Here is a 13,573-nt window from a genome sequence, read left to right as displayed (position 1 = left end):
TTGCGCATTTTTAATTATATTCATTATTCAGCTATCTTCATAAATATTTATTAGATTTTAAGGGTTTGTGTAATAAAATAATAATGAAAGTCGTAAATTTCTCTGCAGAATTATAATGTTAAAAAATATTAAATCTATTTATCTTAAATGTATATGTATGTCAATGTATGTTTACCCCTTTCTTCAATAAAATATTTTTTTTTTCTAAAATTATTTCAATTTAGAAAAAATAAAAATCTTTGTTTTACTTGTATCATAGAAAACAATAACTTTTACGCTCAAGTTTCTTAAACAAAAATAATTGGACTCAAAAAAGTAACAACATTTTTTTAATAAATTTTCTACAAACTTTGTGTAATGTGTTGAATCTCTGGCTATAAGGTGTTGTACAGCGAAGAAAAACTTTTCCAGAAAGAGGAATTTCAGAGTATATCACAACTCACAATTTCACATTTCGTTCGTTGAACGTTTATGAACAACCCATTTTCTTTGTTTTTTGTTTCAATCGTTCAAAAAAAATATTTCGTTTATCGTTCATTTTCCATCTTTTTCGTTTGTTTAACGATTGTTCAGTAAAATTTTTTATTCAGTAAAATCGTTCGTTCAATAAAATTGTTCGTTCAATAAAATTGTTCGTTCAATAAAATTGTTCGTTCAGTAAAAAAACTATTGTTTAAAAAAATTATGTTTCACAAAATCATTTGCTCAGTAAAAATAATACATTTTTTATCAAATCCGAACTAAAATGGATAGCCCAAACATATTTCAATCATGCGCTGAACTATCTGGGTATTTTTTTTTCAAAAAAACCGGGAAAATTTTTTTTTATTGTCTTTTGTGAAGAAAAGTATTTTCTAGATACTAACATGTAAAGTTGCATTATACGTCAATTTGAAATTTTTTTCATTAGGGGCGTACTGTGTACCCCTAGACATGCACAATAAACATTATAAGTTGTAAAAAGTGGGATAAAAATAAAAAAACAAATGAGCTGGTCACTTGGTATAAAATTGTTTTTATTTTGAAATATTTGGTTTAACATTCTGTCAAGTGTAAAACAATATGTAAAGCAAAAAGAGAATATAAAAGTTTCTTTTTCAAGATCACACAAGTTTTAAGAACTTTGAAAAGGGGAGGGGGGAGAGAAAGGGGGATACACATATGTTTCGGAAGTAATTCTAAAGTTTACACCACTACAGTATTCAAGAAAAGAGAGAGGGGGGGGGGAAGGGGATATTAATATGTTTTGGAAGTAATTCTAAAGTTTACACAACAACAGTATTCAAGAAAAGGGAACAGAAAAAGTAGAGACTTTTATTTAAAGACGAATACACGAAATAAAAAAAGTTGCGATTTTAAATCCAGTGAATTTTTTTATATTTCATTTTCTTTGGATATTAATTTTAGTATTCCTTCCCCTTCATGTCCTTTAACATTCTTAAAGTTTTGTCAAGCTTGAAACTTTTCCAGAAAAGTTTAAAACAATCTTGAAAGAATCATGATACATAGATTTTAGAGTTCAGTGGCCATTTTTTGGAAAACATGATGGAAACTTCAGGATCTGAAAATAATTTAACTTAAAATATCATTATTTTTTTTTAGCTAAGAGAACCATGTCATTATAATCTTCAAAGTTCAAATTTAGATTTTCAAAAAAACCAGATCATTTTTGGTTTCAAATTTAAAAATTCAAAACTTTTTCTGTAAAGGGTAGGTCTGGACACATTCAGCCTTTCCTTAACGGTTAGTTAAAATAGCTAAACCAATTTTCAGGTAGCCGTTCACTTTTATCTGAATGACACCATCAATGAACTGAACGATGGTATTTTCTGTTCTTTCTTAAAGTTACCTTTCGTTTATTTTTTATTCATAATATCGTTAAACGTGCATTTATGAAAAAATAAATAGAAAAGTAGAAGACAATATTCAAAACCATCAAAACATGGAAAAAACATGGACAATTTTTGTAATTTCTGTTAGTTTAGCAATTTTAAGCAGAAAAATTAAAGAAAGTAGATCTTTTATATTTTCCGTTAATTTTATTTTTTATGAACGGTTATTTTTGTTTGATAATGATTTCAAAATTAACGGATCAGTTTGCAATTCATTTGCCCTGCCCTAGTAATACGCCAGCAATATTCTTGATAGGACTTTAAGTCCATATGTTTGCTTGACTGATCTAATATTAAAATGAATAAACTTAAATTAACCAAATCAGATTTAGAAGTTAGGTTTTCACTTAGATTTAATGAAATCATTTAAACATAGATTAAACAAAGTTAAGCAAATTCTCTTTGGCTTCAAGTTGATCTCTGTAGCACCTCTTCATTGATTCTGACTTAAAAACATGTTAACTAAATCTCTCTTTTGAACGGGACCAAAATGTTTTTGGTATATCTTCCTTGTTATTTGTTCCGGTGAATCTTCCTTAATATTTATTTATTTTATTTATTGGGGGGTTCCTTGACGAGACAAATAAAAACCTTTAATGAAAAATATTGAATTTCTTATTGGCTCGTAAAATATGATTTACATTGATCACAAGAAAATAGAAAATTCTTTAGAGTTTTTGTTTACAAAAAGAGGTGTGAACTGCAGTTTCTTGTTGTTATGCAAAACAAGGTTTTTACTCCTTAAAAACAGTTGGATTGCAGGACTTGGCAGAATTATTTTGCCTTCAGTTCACTTTTTAACTATGAAGGAAAGCTTTAGCTCAAAATGCAACTTTTACACAATTTTTATTTTCTAAAACAGTCAAAAAATTTCTTATTACATAATTTCAAATTTAAGTAAAAAACCTATAATTTAATAAACGTGTACTATATCATTATTTGTATCAAACATAATTCAAAATAAAAAATTATGTGTTGCATGATATTCTGTGAAATATGTTACAAAATTAACAAAAAAATAATCAGAAAATTACCCTGAGCAACGCTGGGTTCTCAAGCTAGTTAAAGAAACCATATACTGTGGCTATCAAGTTCAGAGTCCGAATTTGATGCATATGAACCGTGTCTCAAATTCGCCAAAAACCGGTTTCAATTGAGCGCCGGCTTCAATCTTGAAACATTGAATACAATTTTAAGTGGAACCAACAATATTTGAGCCACGTCTTAAATTTAAGCCGCGGCTCAAATTCTTTAAACTCAGCCTCTGCAGGTATTGCAGATTGCAGAATTAAAATCTAAAACTAAAAATTTTTACCTTTTAAGGTAAGATATGTTTTAAAAAAATAATATTTATTTTCAATATCTTATCTTATTTTTTTTCAGGTGTAATTATAATCACAATTTAGATTCATTTGACATTTGGTTAAGAAAGGTTTTGCTGTTAATTTCCAAATGTTTTATTGTTTTATAAATTTCAACAGATTCAGAAAGGTTCCGTAAAGCATTTAAGAAACTAAATTAGCCTGAAAAAAACTAAAAGCCCTGCTCATATCTCAACTATTTGTGACACTCTTTCGCTGCAGTAAATTTGAATTCGAACAGGACCTGCCCAGTTTGTACCGTCCTGCCAGATAACAGCGTATACTGACCCGATCCTATGGTACAGTACGTCGCCTTAACCAGACTAAAATACGACAGGGGTCAATTTTCTTGGCATAGTCCCGTGCAAAGTCTAATTATGACAACTCCCATGGCGCGTTCAGACTTTTTACAGTACCCGGCCTAATCCTAGGCTTATTTGACCGACCCAACTGGCTTAGTCCACCGTGGTTAGATCTTATGTCAGAATTCAAAATTTTATCATATGTTAAACAGAACTACAAAGCATGAAATGATAATAATAATTATTATGGATCTGCCTAACCCGAGAAAGTTGTTTTAATTTGGCTTGTAATAAGTTAATTATGATAAAAACAATAATTGGATGATCTTGAGGTTAAAATATTAATGTAGATAAACATGTATCAATTTTCTTTATAGGAATAATTTAATCGGAAATGCAAAATAATCTGAAGCAATGTTAAGGGCAGAGGTTTATTAAAATGAAATGTTTTAGAAAACAATGAACCTATATGTGTTGGGAATTTTTTTGTAAACAATGGGAAAGCTGTAAATAAATAATTGTCATAAATTTAACTACAGCCTAAACTGAAATGTTTCACATTTACGCTTACAAAAAAAAACTAGAAACAAAGGATTTGAGTTTTTTTTAAAAAAACTCTGATTTTCTTATCCCTTTATCTTTGCATCTCAATGTCGTAGACATTAAATATTTCAAACTACGGCTTTTGTTAGATTAAAAAATTTAAGTTTGAAATATTTAAGGTTCACACCATCAGGTTGCAAAGATAAATGTACTAGAAAATTTGAGTTTGTGGCAAAGACTCAATTCCATTGCGGGATAGTAAAAAAGAATAAAAATCTAGAAAGTAAAATGTCCAGAAAACCATTTTCCTAGTAGAATGACCCGGCCCTCCCTGTCCATAAAATGACCTCCTGTATACACTATGTTGGTGTTATGATCTCCATTATATATAAAAATAAAATATTATCCTTTCATAGTCAATATTTTCCCCTNCTTAATTGTAGATTTTTTTACACATGCTTAATTGTAGATTTTTTTACACATGCTTAATTGTAGATTTTTTTACACATGCTTAATTCTAGATTTTTTTACATATGTTTGATTGTAGATTTTTTTACACATGTTTAATTGTAAATTTTTTTTACACATACTTAATTGTAGATTGTAGATTTTTTTACACATGCTTAATTGTAGATTTTGTAGATGTTTTAGGAAATTTGTTTTGCAGAATTAAAAATAAAATGTGATAGTCAAGAGATTAGATAAAAACAATCTCTAAGTGAAAGTATGCTGATGATAGAAGTTTAGGGAAACCTTGGTGCTAAGGATATGTCTGAGACCAAAGCTAGGAATAATAGTTTTATAAACTGTATTTGTCTGACAAACATGAAAAATGAAAATATAGTTTTTTATTTGTTCACATAACATTTTTTTTGCCACATTACCGGTATGTCTTTTTGACCTTGTAGTTCCACAGAATTTTATTTTACGCACAAGTATAGGAAAAATAGTTATATGAGAATTAACTAAACATAGTTATGATTGAACAAATATAAAATTTTTATCTGACGTGAAATATTCAGTTTGACGTAGTAAATGCTTTTTAAATCCCTAGATATAAGTATTTAGAAAAAGTTATGAAGAGTATTTACACACACCATTAACTCCTTTTTAAATTCTTTTGTCTTTGCAACCTTATGGTGTTATTTAAAAATTTGGACCGGGTTAAGTTTGTTAAAAAAAGCTTTTTTAAATTTTTAATTTTTAATTCAGATTATAGTAAAGATATTTATAAAAAATCAGAGGTTTTTAAGAAAAATAAATATATTTATGTTTTAATTTTTTCCTCTGATATCAGGGACAAGAAATTGAAAAGTCCAGTTTTATTTTTACAAAAACTAGCCAAGTAATTAGATTGAGAAATACCAGGGGAGATAAACTTTTTATATTTATTCTCCTTGTTCAGTTGTAAAATTAATTAAAACTTTTTAGCAATTTTAATTTTGAAAATAATTCTACAGTGTCTTTAATATCTTCTAAAAGAATGTGTAAAATTTTTCTAAATTATAGGATTTGTTTGGTTTTCTCAGTTTTGCTGAAAACTTGTTAAAACTTTATTTTGTTACACAATCTTTGTTTACAAAAAAGGTATGATTGCAAATTTTGAGATTGTTATGTTTCTTCAAAAATCTTTGGCTAGCTATAAATTAAAATTGAAGACCAATTATTTTTTTTTCTCAACAGCTTAAAATATATTTACATCGTCCAGGTTGAAATAAAAATCTGACATCCTGGAATGTTCATATTCTATAATGGTAACAGAGCCGTTCCAATACCTGATTCTAAAATAATGAATAGTCCTATTACATGGCTCTAACAGTCCAGCTTCATTTAGACCATGTTTTGGCTGTCTCTTATTCAAAATTGATTTCTTATCACCAACCAACTGCACTGTGAGGATTGCGAATATGATTAATAACATGGTGAGGAAAAAATATAAAAGAAGTTACACTATCAATAATTCAACATGATTGAGAGTATTGTATTTGTAATCTGTATATATTCAATATGTTCTTAGTTTATTAGATTACTATACACCAAGTGAAAATCATTAACATATAAATCTTTCATGATGCAGTGTGATAATGATGTTAGTTGCAATGGAAATTATATGCATTTTAAGGCACTTCCTTACTTGTTATGCAACATATTTAAATTACATTATATCTTTTATTATGTTGTTTAGCTTTGATATATTTATAAAAGACGACATTACTGTTTGTCTGTCCAACCATACAAAGCAGGTAGGTTTCAATTTGAACTCCACACCTATCCCAGGTGTGGGGATGTTTTTCCAAGATGAATTCATCAATATAAAAGGTAATAGTTTGTAAACCTTAAATAACCTTTAGATTGTATGCATAAGTGTATGCATATTTATCAAGTTACATATCTTAACTATTTTGTATATTTCAGTTATGTGACTTAGACGAGTGTATCGTGTATGAGAAAGATTGAAAATAAACATCTAAAGTTAAACTTGATCATTATATTCAAAAGTCTACCCATTGACAAAACTTGTTGTCTGGGTTTTATTGAAAGGAAACCTGAAACTGATTCCTCTCAATACATATGTGTTAGATCAATTTTGCAATTCTACTAGTGTTTTGTCTGAGGAAAAGTTAGTTAAACTTTAGCTAGTTAGACGTAAAAGACTTCTAAAGAATTTTCCAAAATATTGTAAAGCGAATTTCTTAGATTGGCCAATTTGTTTATGTGTTCCGGATACCTTATTTAAGTCTTGTTGTGAATACTACAGATAAGTATTAAACTACTGATATTAATGCTTGTTGCCTGAAATGTGGTTAGATTATTCAGGCAGGTTTCCCACATAAATATAGTTATATTCTTTATTTATCCATGAACTTATAATATTCAATATACAGGGTGTCCCAATAAACATGATACTTAAGAGACTTTGATTGGGGTTTCCATTCCAACGCAATTGGATTTTACTTGCGCGCCATTGCGAGTCCTGTAAATTCCGCGCACTTCTGCACATTTCGTGCGATTCGAGAAAAGTTGTGCGCAAGTCCGCGTAGCTGAATTCCGATTGGAGACCCTATTTCATATATAATGTATGGTTCAATCGTATGCTTACTGGGATACAGGCAGAAACTACTTTACTTAAAGGACAAGGTTATTGTGATTTTAAAATATATTTTTAATTTTGAATTATTCTTTACTTTTTATCCTCTCCGAATTAAACTTTTTCTAATTAACTTCCTGAAACTTGATCATAAAACCATATTTGATGAATTGCAGTGAAAGAATGTCAAAAAAAAACAATGAAAAAACAAATGAAACATTATTTGGCTAACTGAATTATAGGTTTTTATAATGTTTTCGTATAAGTAACTTGTGTTTGTAACTCGAAGGCTCACAACCTCTATTTTCTTTTTCCGTATTTCCCAATCAACGTCCCTTAAGAATTTGAAGTAAAAGAATTTTTTTAACATCTTCTAATCAAAGTTTGGTATGAGAAATAAACTTTAATTAACTTCTTAATCCCATGTTTTACCTTCGCCTCGGAATATCTTGAAATGTTTAGAATTTTGCCATCAACATTTTTGAGAAATCTTGGGAACCATAGTTGCGTTCAACTGAACTTTTTAAAAATATAGTGTGAACCCAACCCAAGGATTCACAACTTGTACTTTACAGATTATTGTTCCCAAACGAGAATAAAGCCTAACAATCTAACCCCAAGCCAAGTGCCCAAGTTTATTGAACTCATAGTATGTTTGCGGCCTGATTACGCAACAGGCTAGACCCTATTCGCCACAGGTGAATGTGGTGTTATTTAGATGAATTTTAGTTGATCCAACACTTACCGTTTGGTTTTTTACTTTTTCAAGTTTATAATAGGGAAAAAAATAAGAAATGATTATTAAATTATATTTTTGCAATTAATAATCAAAGATTTTTTGCTGATTCCGCTTTCCAGAGTACATACTTGATGTCGTCTTCCATCAGCTCTGTTGTAAAGATCAAGTTTTATTTTAAATATTTTTAACAAAAAAAAGTTTTTTTTGTGTCTTTAAATGATTTTTTGCAGGTGCAATTAAATAATTAAGAGGGGGGGGGGTTACATTCCTACATTCCCTTTAAAACTAATTAGTTAAATAGTGCCTGTTAGAGTAGAAATCCCATAAAAAATGAAATAAAGTTAAAATCCGTGGAGAATTAAACATTTTCAAAGAACTGGAACTTTTTACTTTGACAAAACACACTGAACATTTCAAGTTTGATTTTACAAACTTAAGAAAGGAAATGAGTTTTTGTCACAAACTCAAAATGTCTAATCCCTATATCTTTACAATCTGATTATGTAAACCTTTGATATTTCAAACTTAAATTATTTGGTCTAACAGAATTCATAGTTTGAAATATCAAAGGACTTCGACATTGGGTAGAAAAGATATAGAGATTAGAAAAGTAGAGTTTGTGACAACAACTCAGTTCCTTTAGGTCTGAATATGCTTCAATGGAGAAATAAAACAAAATAGGCTTAAATATCTTGAATTTCAAAATGGTTGCCTTAAAACGTGGATTTTTCCTTGTTGAGTGAGAGTTTTGGTTTGGTTGAGTTTGAGCGTGTAAGGAGTATAACCAGACACTCTGAAACCTAAAATATTGGAACAGTTCTAAATTAAAAATCTTATTTCAATAATTTGTTTCTATTTTCCAAAAATCAAGCAAGATTATTTCATCTTATTTTTTTAAGAAAAGAACATTTTGTAAGTCAATGTTTATTAAAATTTTATTTCTTGTGTTAACGGTATTTTGCTTTTAAGTAGTGATGTGCACATTTTACTTTTTTGTCTGGTTTGTTGATTACCCATTTCTATTGTTTTTTAATTTTAATTGATCAGTGGCCGAAATTAAAGAGTTTGAGCGGCGGTTTAAATTTAAGCCGCGGCTTAAATATGGTTGGTTCCACTTAAAATGTATCAAATGTTTCAAGATTTAAGTCGGCGCTTAATTTAAACCGGGTTTTGGCAGATTTAAACCGCGGCTCAATTTCTTAAAATTCCATCTCAGTACAGTTAACAATTTGGTTGTTCATTATGTTGTTGTTATTTTCCGATTTGTTCCTTAGGGACTGTAAGTGTAATTTTATATAACCCTCTATGCAAAGATGGTAAGGCACAATTCACAACGGTGCCCTCGAAACCTTCATATGATCAATGATGAGGAAGATATTGTAGTTTTTCTAGGTTTAAAAGTGCTTCATTCTGTGTGTTATATCCAGTGCGAATCACTTTTGTAGAGAAACTACAATTGAAAATAGTCAGCTTTCAAAGTTATAAACATTGACATCTTATTCATACTTAAGCAGACAAAGGTTTTATAAAGGTGTATAAAGGGTCACTTGAAATTACCCTTAAAATCCCTTTAATGAAAACTATGCCCATCAATATTCTCAAGGGTTTTTACCTTCTAACATTTGTGGGAATTCATCACAATCATCGCTCATTCCAGTCTTAAATAATTTAATCATCTTTTTGAAATATCTATAGTTATAATCTGTTTGTCTTTTTGAATGTGCGATCACAACTCAGGAACTCCTTGACTCAAATTTAGATTGGGGAATTCTGTAGAACCTCGGGATTGTAGATTTTAAAAATTTTAAACTTTCTATATTGTTCCAAAACTACTTTTATAATATGTACTTCCAATTCAAATCATGGTAATTTATATTTCTTGCATCATAAAAAATTTAAAAGCATTTATAGAAAAATAGAAAAATTAAAAAGCATTTATAGAAAAATATCAATTTGCAGTATTCTCCATTTTTATGGAAGGAGGAAAATTTTAAATTGAGCTAAGTTTAATTGATTTCTACTTGAGTCTTTTTACCTTGCTTGTGTAAACTGAGTCCCAGCGTATAAAAATATAAAGGAATATTGTAGGTTTTGGTTTCTTCCACAAATAACTTGTTATCACCTTAAAGGGACTGTCATCGTAATTTTAAGTGACCCTCGCCCTTAAGAGGACCATGACCGATTCACAAAAGTACCCTTGAAACCTTAATCAGATCAATAATGTTGTAAATTGTTTTTATAAATGTAAAAGTATTTAATTCTGATAAATTATAAATTGTTTCTGAAGCAGAAAATGAACAAGTCACTTTTAAACAGAAAACACAAATGCAAATACTTAGCTTTAAAAAACAAAAACTTGGATATCTAATTCATACATGATCAGACAAAGCTTTCAAGGGTACTGTTGTAAATCAGACATGTCATTTTATAAGTTTATAGGGTCACCTAAAATTATGTTTAATTTTAATTTGAATATTAGATTATATGTTAAATACAGTGATAACCGCTGTAAAGTGAAATTATCGTCGTCTCTGTTCAATCTTGAAATGGTAATTTGTAAATAATAAAAATCTACAAATTAATGTTCAAAAATGTTTCAGAAGTTTTAAAATCCTTTTCAATGTTCCTAATTAAAAGACTATAAGGAGACGACAATCGTTTTACTCAAGGCACATATATTCAGACTACCATTAAAAGTTGCATCAATTTTCAAGACTCGGAAGTGTCGCATTTTACTTTTTTGCATATTTTAGAACTAAAAAGCAATTATTTTTAGCTTCAGTAATCTATATATAAATTTGGCTTGTCTGTCTGTTTGGGTGTTTGTTTGTTTGTATCCAATAAACGTCAAAACGGCTGAACCGATCGGGCCCAAATTTTTTGTGGGACATCTAGGGACCACCCCAGGGAAGGTTTATGAATGATCAAAATTTCAAATATTTGTCTCCATCAAAATTCGATCTTCATTAAATTTTTGAAAATTTTGAAAATCCACGAAATTTTTTGTGAAAATCCGCGAATTATTTTTGTTTTGTTTTACGATGTACACAAAGAGAACATGTTCACAATTAATTTAGAAGATGGGCGCGAAGCGCCCTCTAAGGCTAGTTGGTAATATTCTTTTAAATTGTTGCGTGAGAGCATGTAACCTGTTAGAGGAAAACCTACCTTACAGTTCAGACCTGTAGCAAATGACAAATATTTTCCCATTTAAGAAGATCAACACAAATGTAAACTTATTTTCGGAAATCACTGAAATACCTTTTTGATCGAAAAAATATTTATTTCCTTGTGTATTGATGTTTAGAATCAACGGTTGGTTTCCAATGTTCAGATATTTGACAAGATACTCTAGAGACACCTGGTGGACATCCTGAACAACACATTAGGTAATAAACCACTGGTAGACCGTAGAGACACCTGGTGGACATCTTGAACAACACATTAGGTAATAAACCACTGGTAGACCGTAGAGACACCTGGTGGAGATTCTGAACAATTGATTAGGTAATGAACCACTGGTTGACCCTAAAGACACTTGGTGGACATCCTGAACAATATGATTAGGTAATGAACCACTGGTTGACCCTAAAGACACTTGGTGGACATCCTGAACAATTGATTAGGTAATGAACCACTGGTTGACCCTAAAGACACTTGGTGGACATCCTGAACAATATAAGTAGGTACTAAACCACTGGTAGACCATACACCTTGTGGACATCCTGAACAATATAATTAGGTATTAAACCACCGATAGACCCTAGAGACACCTGGTGGACATCCTGAACAACACATTAGGTAATAAACTACTGGTAGACCGTAGAGACACCTGGTGGACATCCTGAACAATTGATTAGGCAATGAACCACTGGTTGACCCTAAAGACACTTGGTGGACATCCTGAACAATATAAGTAGGTACTAAACCACTGGTAGACCCTAGATACACCTTGCGGACATCCTGAACAATATAATTAGGTATTAAACCACCGATAGACCCTAGAGACACCTGGTGGACATCCTGAACAATATAATTAGGTACTAAACCACTGGTAGACCGTAGAGACACCTGTAAGACATACTGAACAACATAATTAGGTAATTAACCCCTTGTAAACCCTGGCGACACCTGGTGGACATACTGTACAATATAATAAGGTATTAAACCATTAATTATGTATTTAGAAAAAATCTAAACAAATTTAAACAGCCTCAGATTGATAATTTTAGATTAAAAATAATATCAGAAAAAAAGGACAAAATCACTATATCAACAATTGCAATAAAATTATGAAGATTAATTTACCTTATTCTCAAGTGAGCCAAAAACTTCACCATCACTAAAAACAAATAAAAAAAGAATTAGTTTATCTAAGCATTAACAGGTATTAAAATGTATTCTTAAAAAGTTTGCTTTACATTACAAAATAAACAAAAACAAGTAAACCTTCATCACTTTTTAAAACAACTTTTTTATTCATAGATTTATCTTTTTTTTAAATATTTTTTTAAAAATGGGACAATTTTTTTCTTAAAAGTTTGTAAACGCACACTAATATAAAAAAAATCAGATAACATCATCGTTATTGTATTTCCTTGATCATACTATACACATTTGCCAATATTTTTATCATTTGCCTGGATCATTATTTATCTTTTATTTAAATTATTTATTTATTATTTATATTTATTTATAATTTTTTATATTGATATATTTGGCTTGTCTGTTTGTTTGTNTTTATCAGAGCATTCACTACCTTTATCAGAGTATACACTCCCTTTATCAGAGTATACACTACCTTTATCAGAGTATACACTCTTTTTATCAGAGCATACACTCCCTTTATCAGAGTATATACTCCCTTTATCAGAGCATACACTACCTTTATCAGAGTATACACTCTTTTTATCAGAGTATACATTCCCTTTATCAGAGCATACACTCCCTTTATCAGAGCATACACTACCTTTATCAGAGTATACACTACCTTTATCAGAGCATACACTACCTTTATCAGAGTATACACTCTTTTTATCAGAGCATACACTCCCTTTATCAGAGTATACACTCCCTTTATCAGAGCATACACTCCCTTTATCAGAGCATACACTACCTTTATCAGAGTATACACTACCTTTATCAGAGTATACACTCTTTTTATCAGGGCATACACTCCCTTTATCAGAGCATACACTCCCTTTATCAGAGCATTCACTCCCTTTATCAGAGTATACACTCCCTTTATCAGAGTATACACTACCTTTATCAGAGTATACACTCTTTTTATCAGAGCATACACTCCCTTTATCAGAGCATACACTCACTTTATCAGAGTACACACTCCCTTTATCAGAGTATACATCTTTTTATCAGAGCATACACTCCCTTTATCAGAGTATATACTCCCTTTATCAGAGCATACACTACCTTTATCAGAGTATACACTCTTTTTATCAGGGCATACACTCATTTTATCAGAGTATGCACTCCCTTTATCAGAGTATACACTCCCTTTATCAGAGCATACACTCCCTTTATCAGAGCATACACTCACTTTATCAGAGTATACACTCCTTTTATCAGAGTATACATTCCCTTTATCAGAGCATACACTCCCTTTATCAGAGTATACACTCCTTTTATCA

General features: G+C 30.1%; 1 protein-coding gene across 1 annotated transcript; it reads right to left on the bottom strand.

The window, feature by feature from the left end:
• Positions 1-7,979: 7,979 nt before the first annotated feature.
• LOC111699792 (uncharacterized) lies at positions 7,980-13,290 on the bottom strand. The gene is made up of 8 exons (XM_023470523.1): positions 13,253-13,290; positions 12,234-12,267; positions 11,214-11,298; positions 11,094-11,107; positions 9,961-10,047; positions 9,538-9,583; positions 8,657-8,725; positions 7,980-8,075 (listed from the first exon to the last, which is right to left on the bottom strand). Exons 1-8 carry the CDS (start codon positions 13,288-13,290, stop codon positions 8,014-8,016), a joined length of 435 nt encoding a protein of 144 aa, XP_023326291.1. The 3' UTR covers positions 7,980-8,013.
• Between the last annotated feature and the right edge of the window lie 283 nt (positions 13,291-13,573).

This window comes from Eurytemora carolleeae, unplaced genomic scaffold, assembly GCF_000591075.1.
Source record: "Eurytemora carolleeae unplaced genomic scaffold, Eaff_2.0 scaffold61, whole genome shotgun sequence".
Classification (NCBI taxonomy): Eukaryota; Metazoa; Arthropoda; class Copepoda; order Calanoida; family Temoridae; genus Eurytemora; species Eurytemora carolleeae.
This window is presented reverse-complemented; position numbering and strand designations above follow the sequence as displayed.

Coding starts and splice junctions, on each gene's coding strand:
- LOC111699792 (XM_023470523.1), bottom strand. CDS start 13,290: ATGTATACTCTGATAAAGGGAGTGTGTACTCTGATAAA. Junction 12,268..13,252: donor GGAGTGTGTACTCTGATAAA/GTGAGTGTATGC, acceptor ATTTGTTTTTAG/TGATGGTGAAGTTTTTGGCT. Junction 8,726..9,537: donor ATTCCCACAAATGTTAGAAG/GTAAAAACCCTT, acceptor CCAATATTTTAG/GTTTCAGAGTGTCTGGTTAT.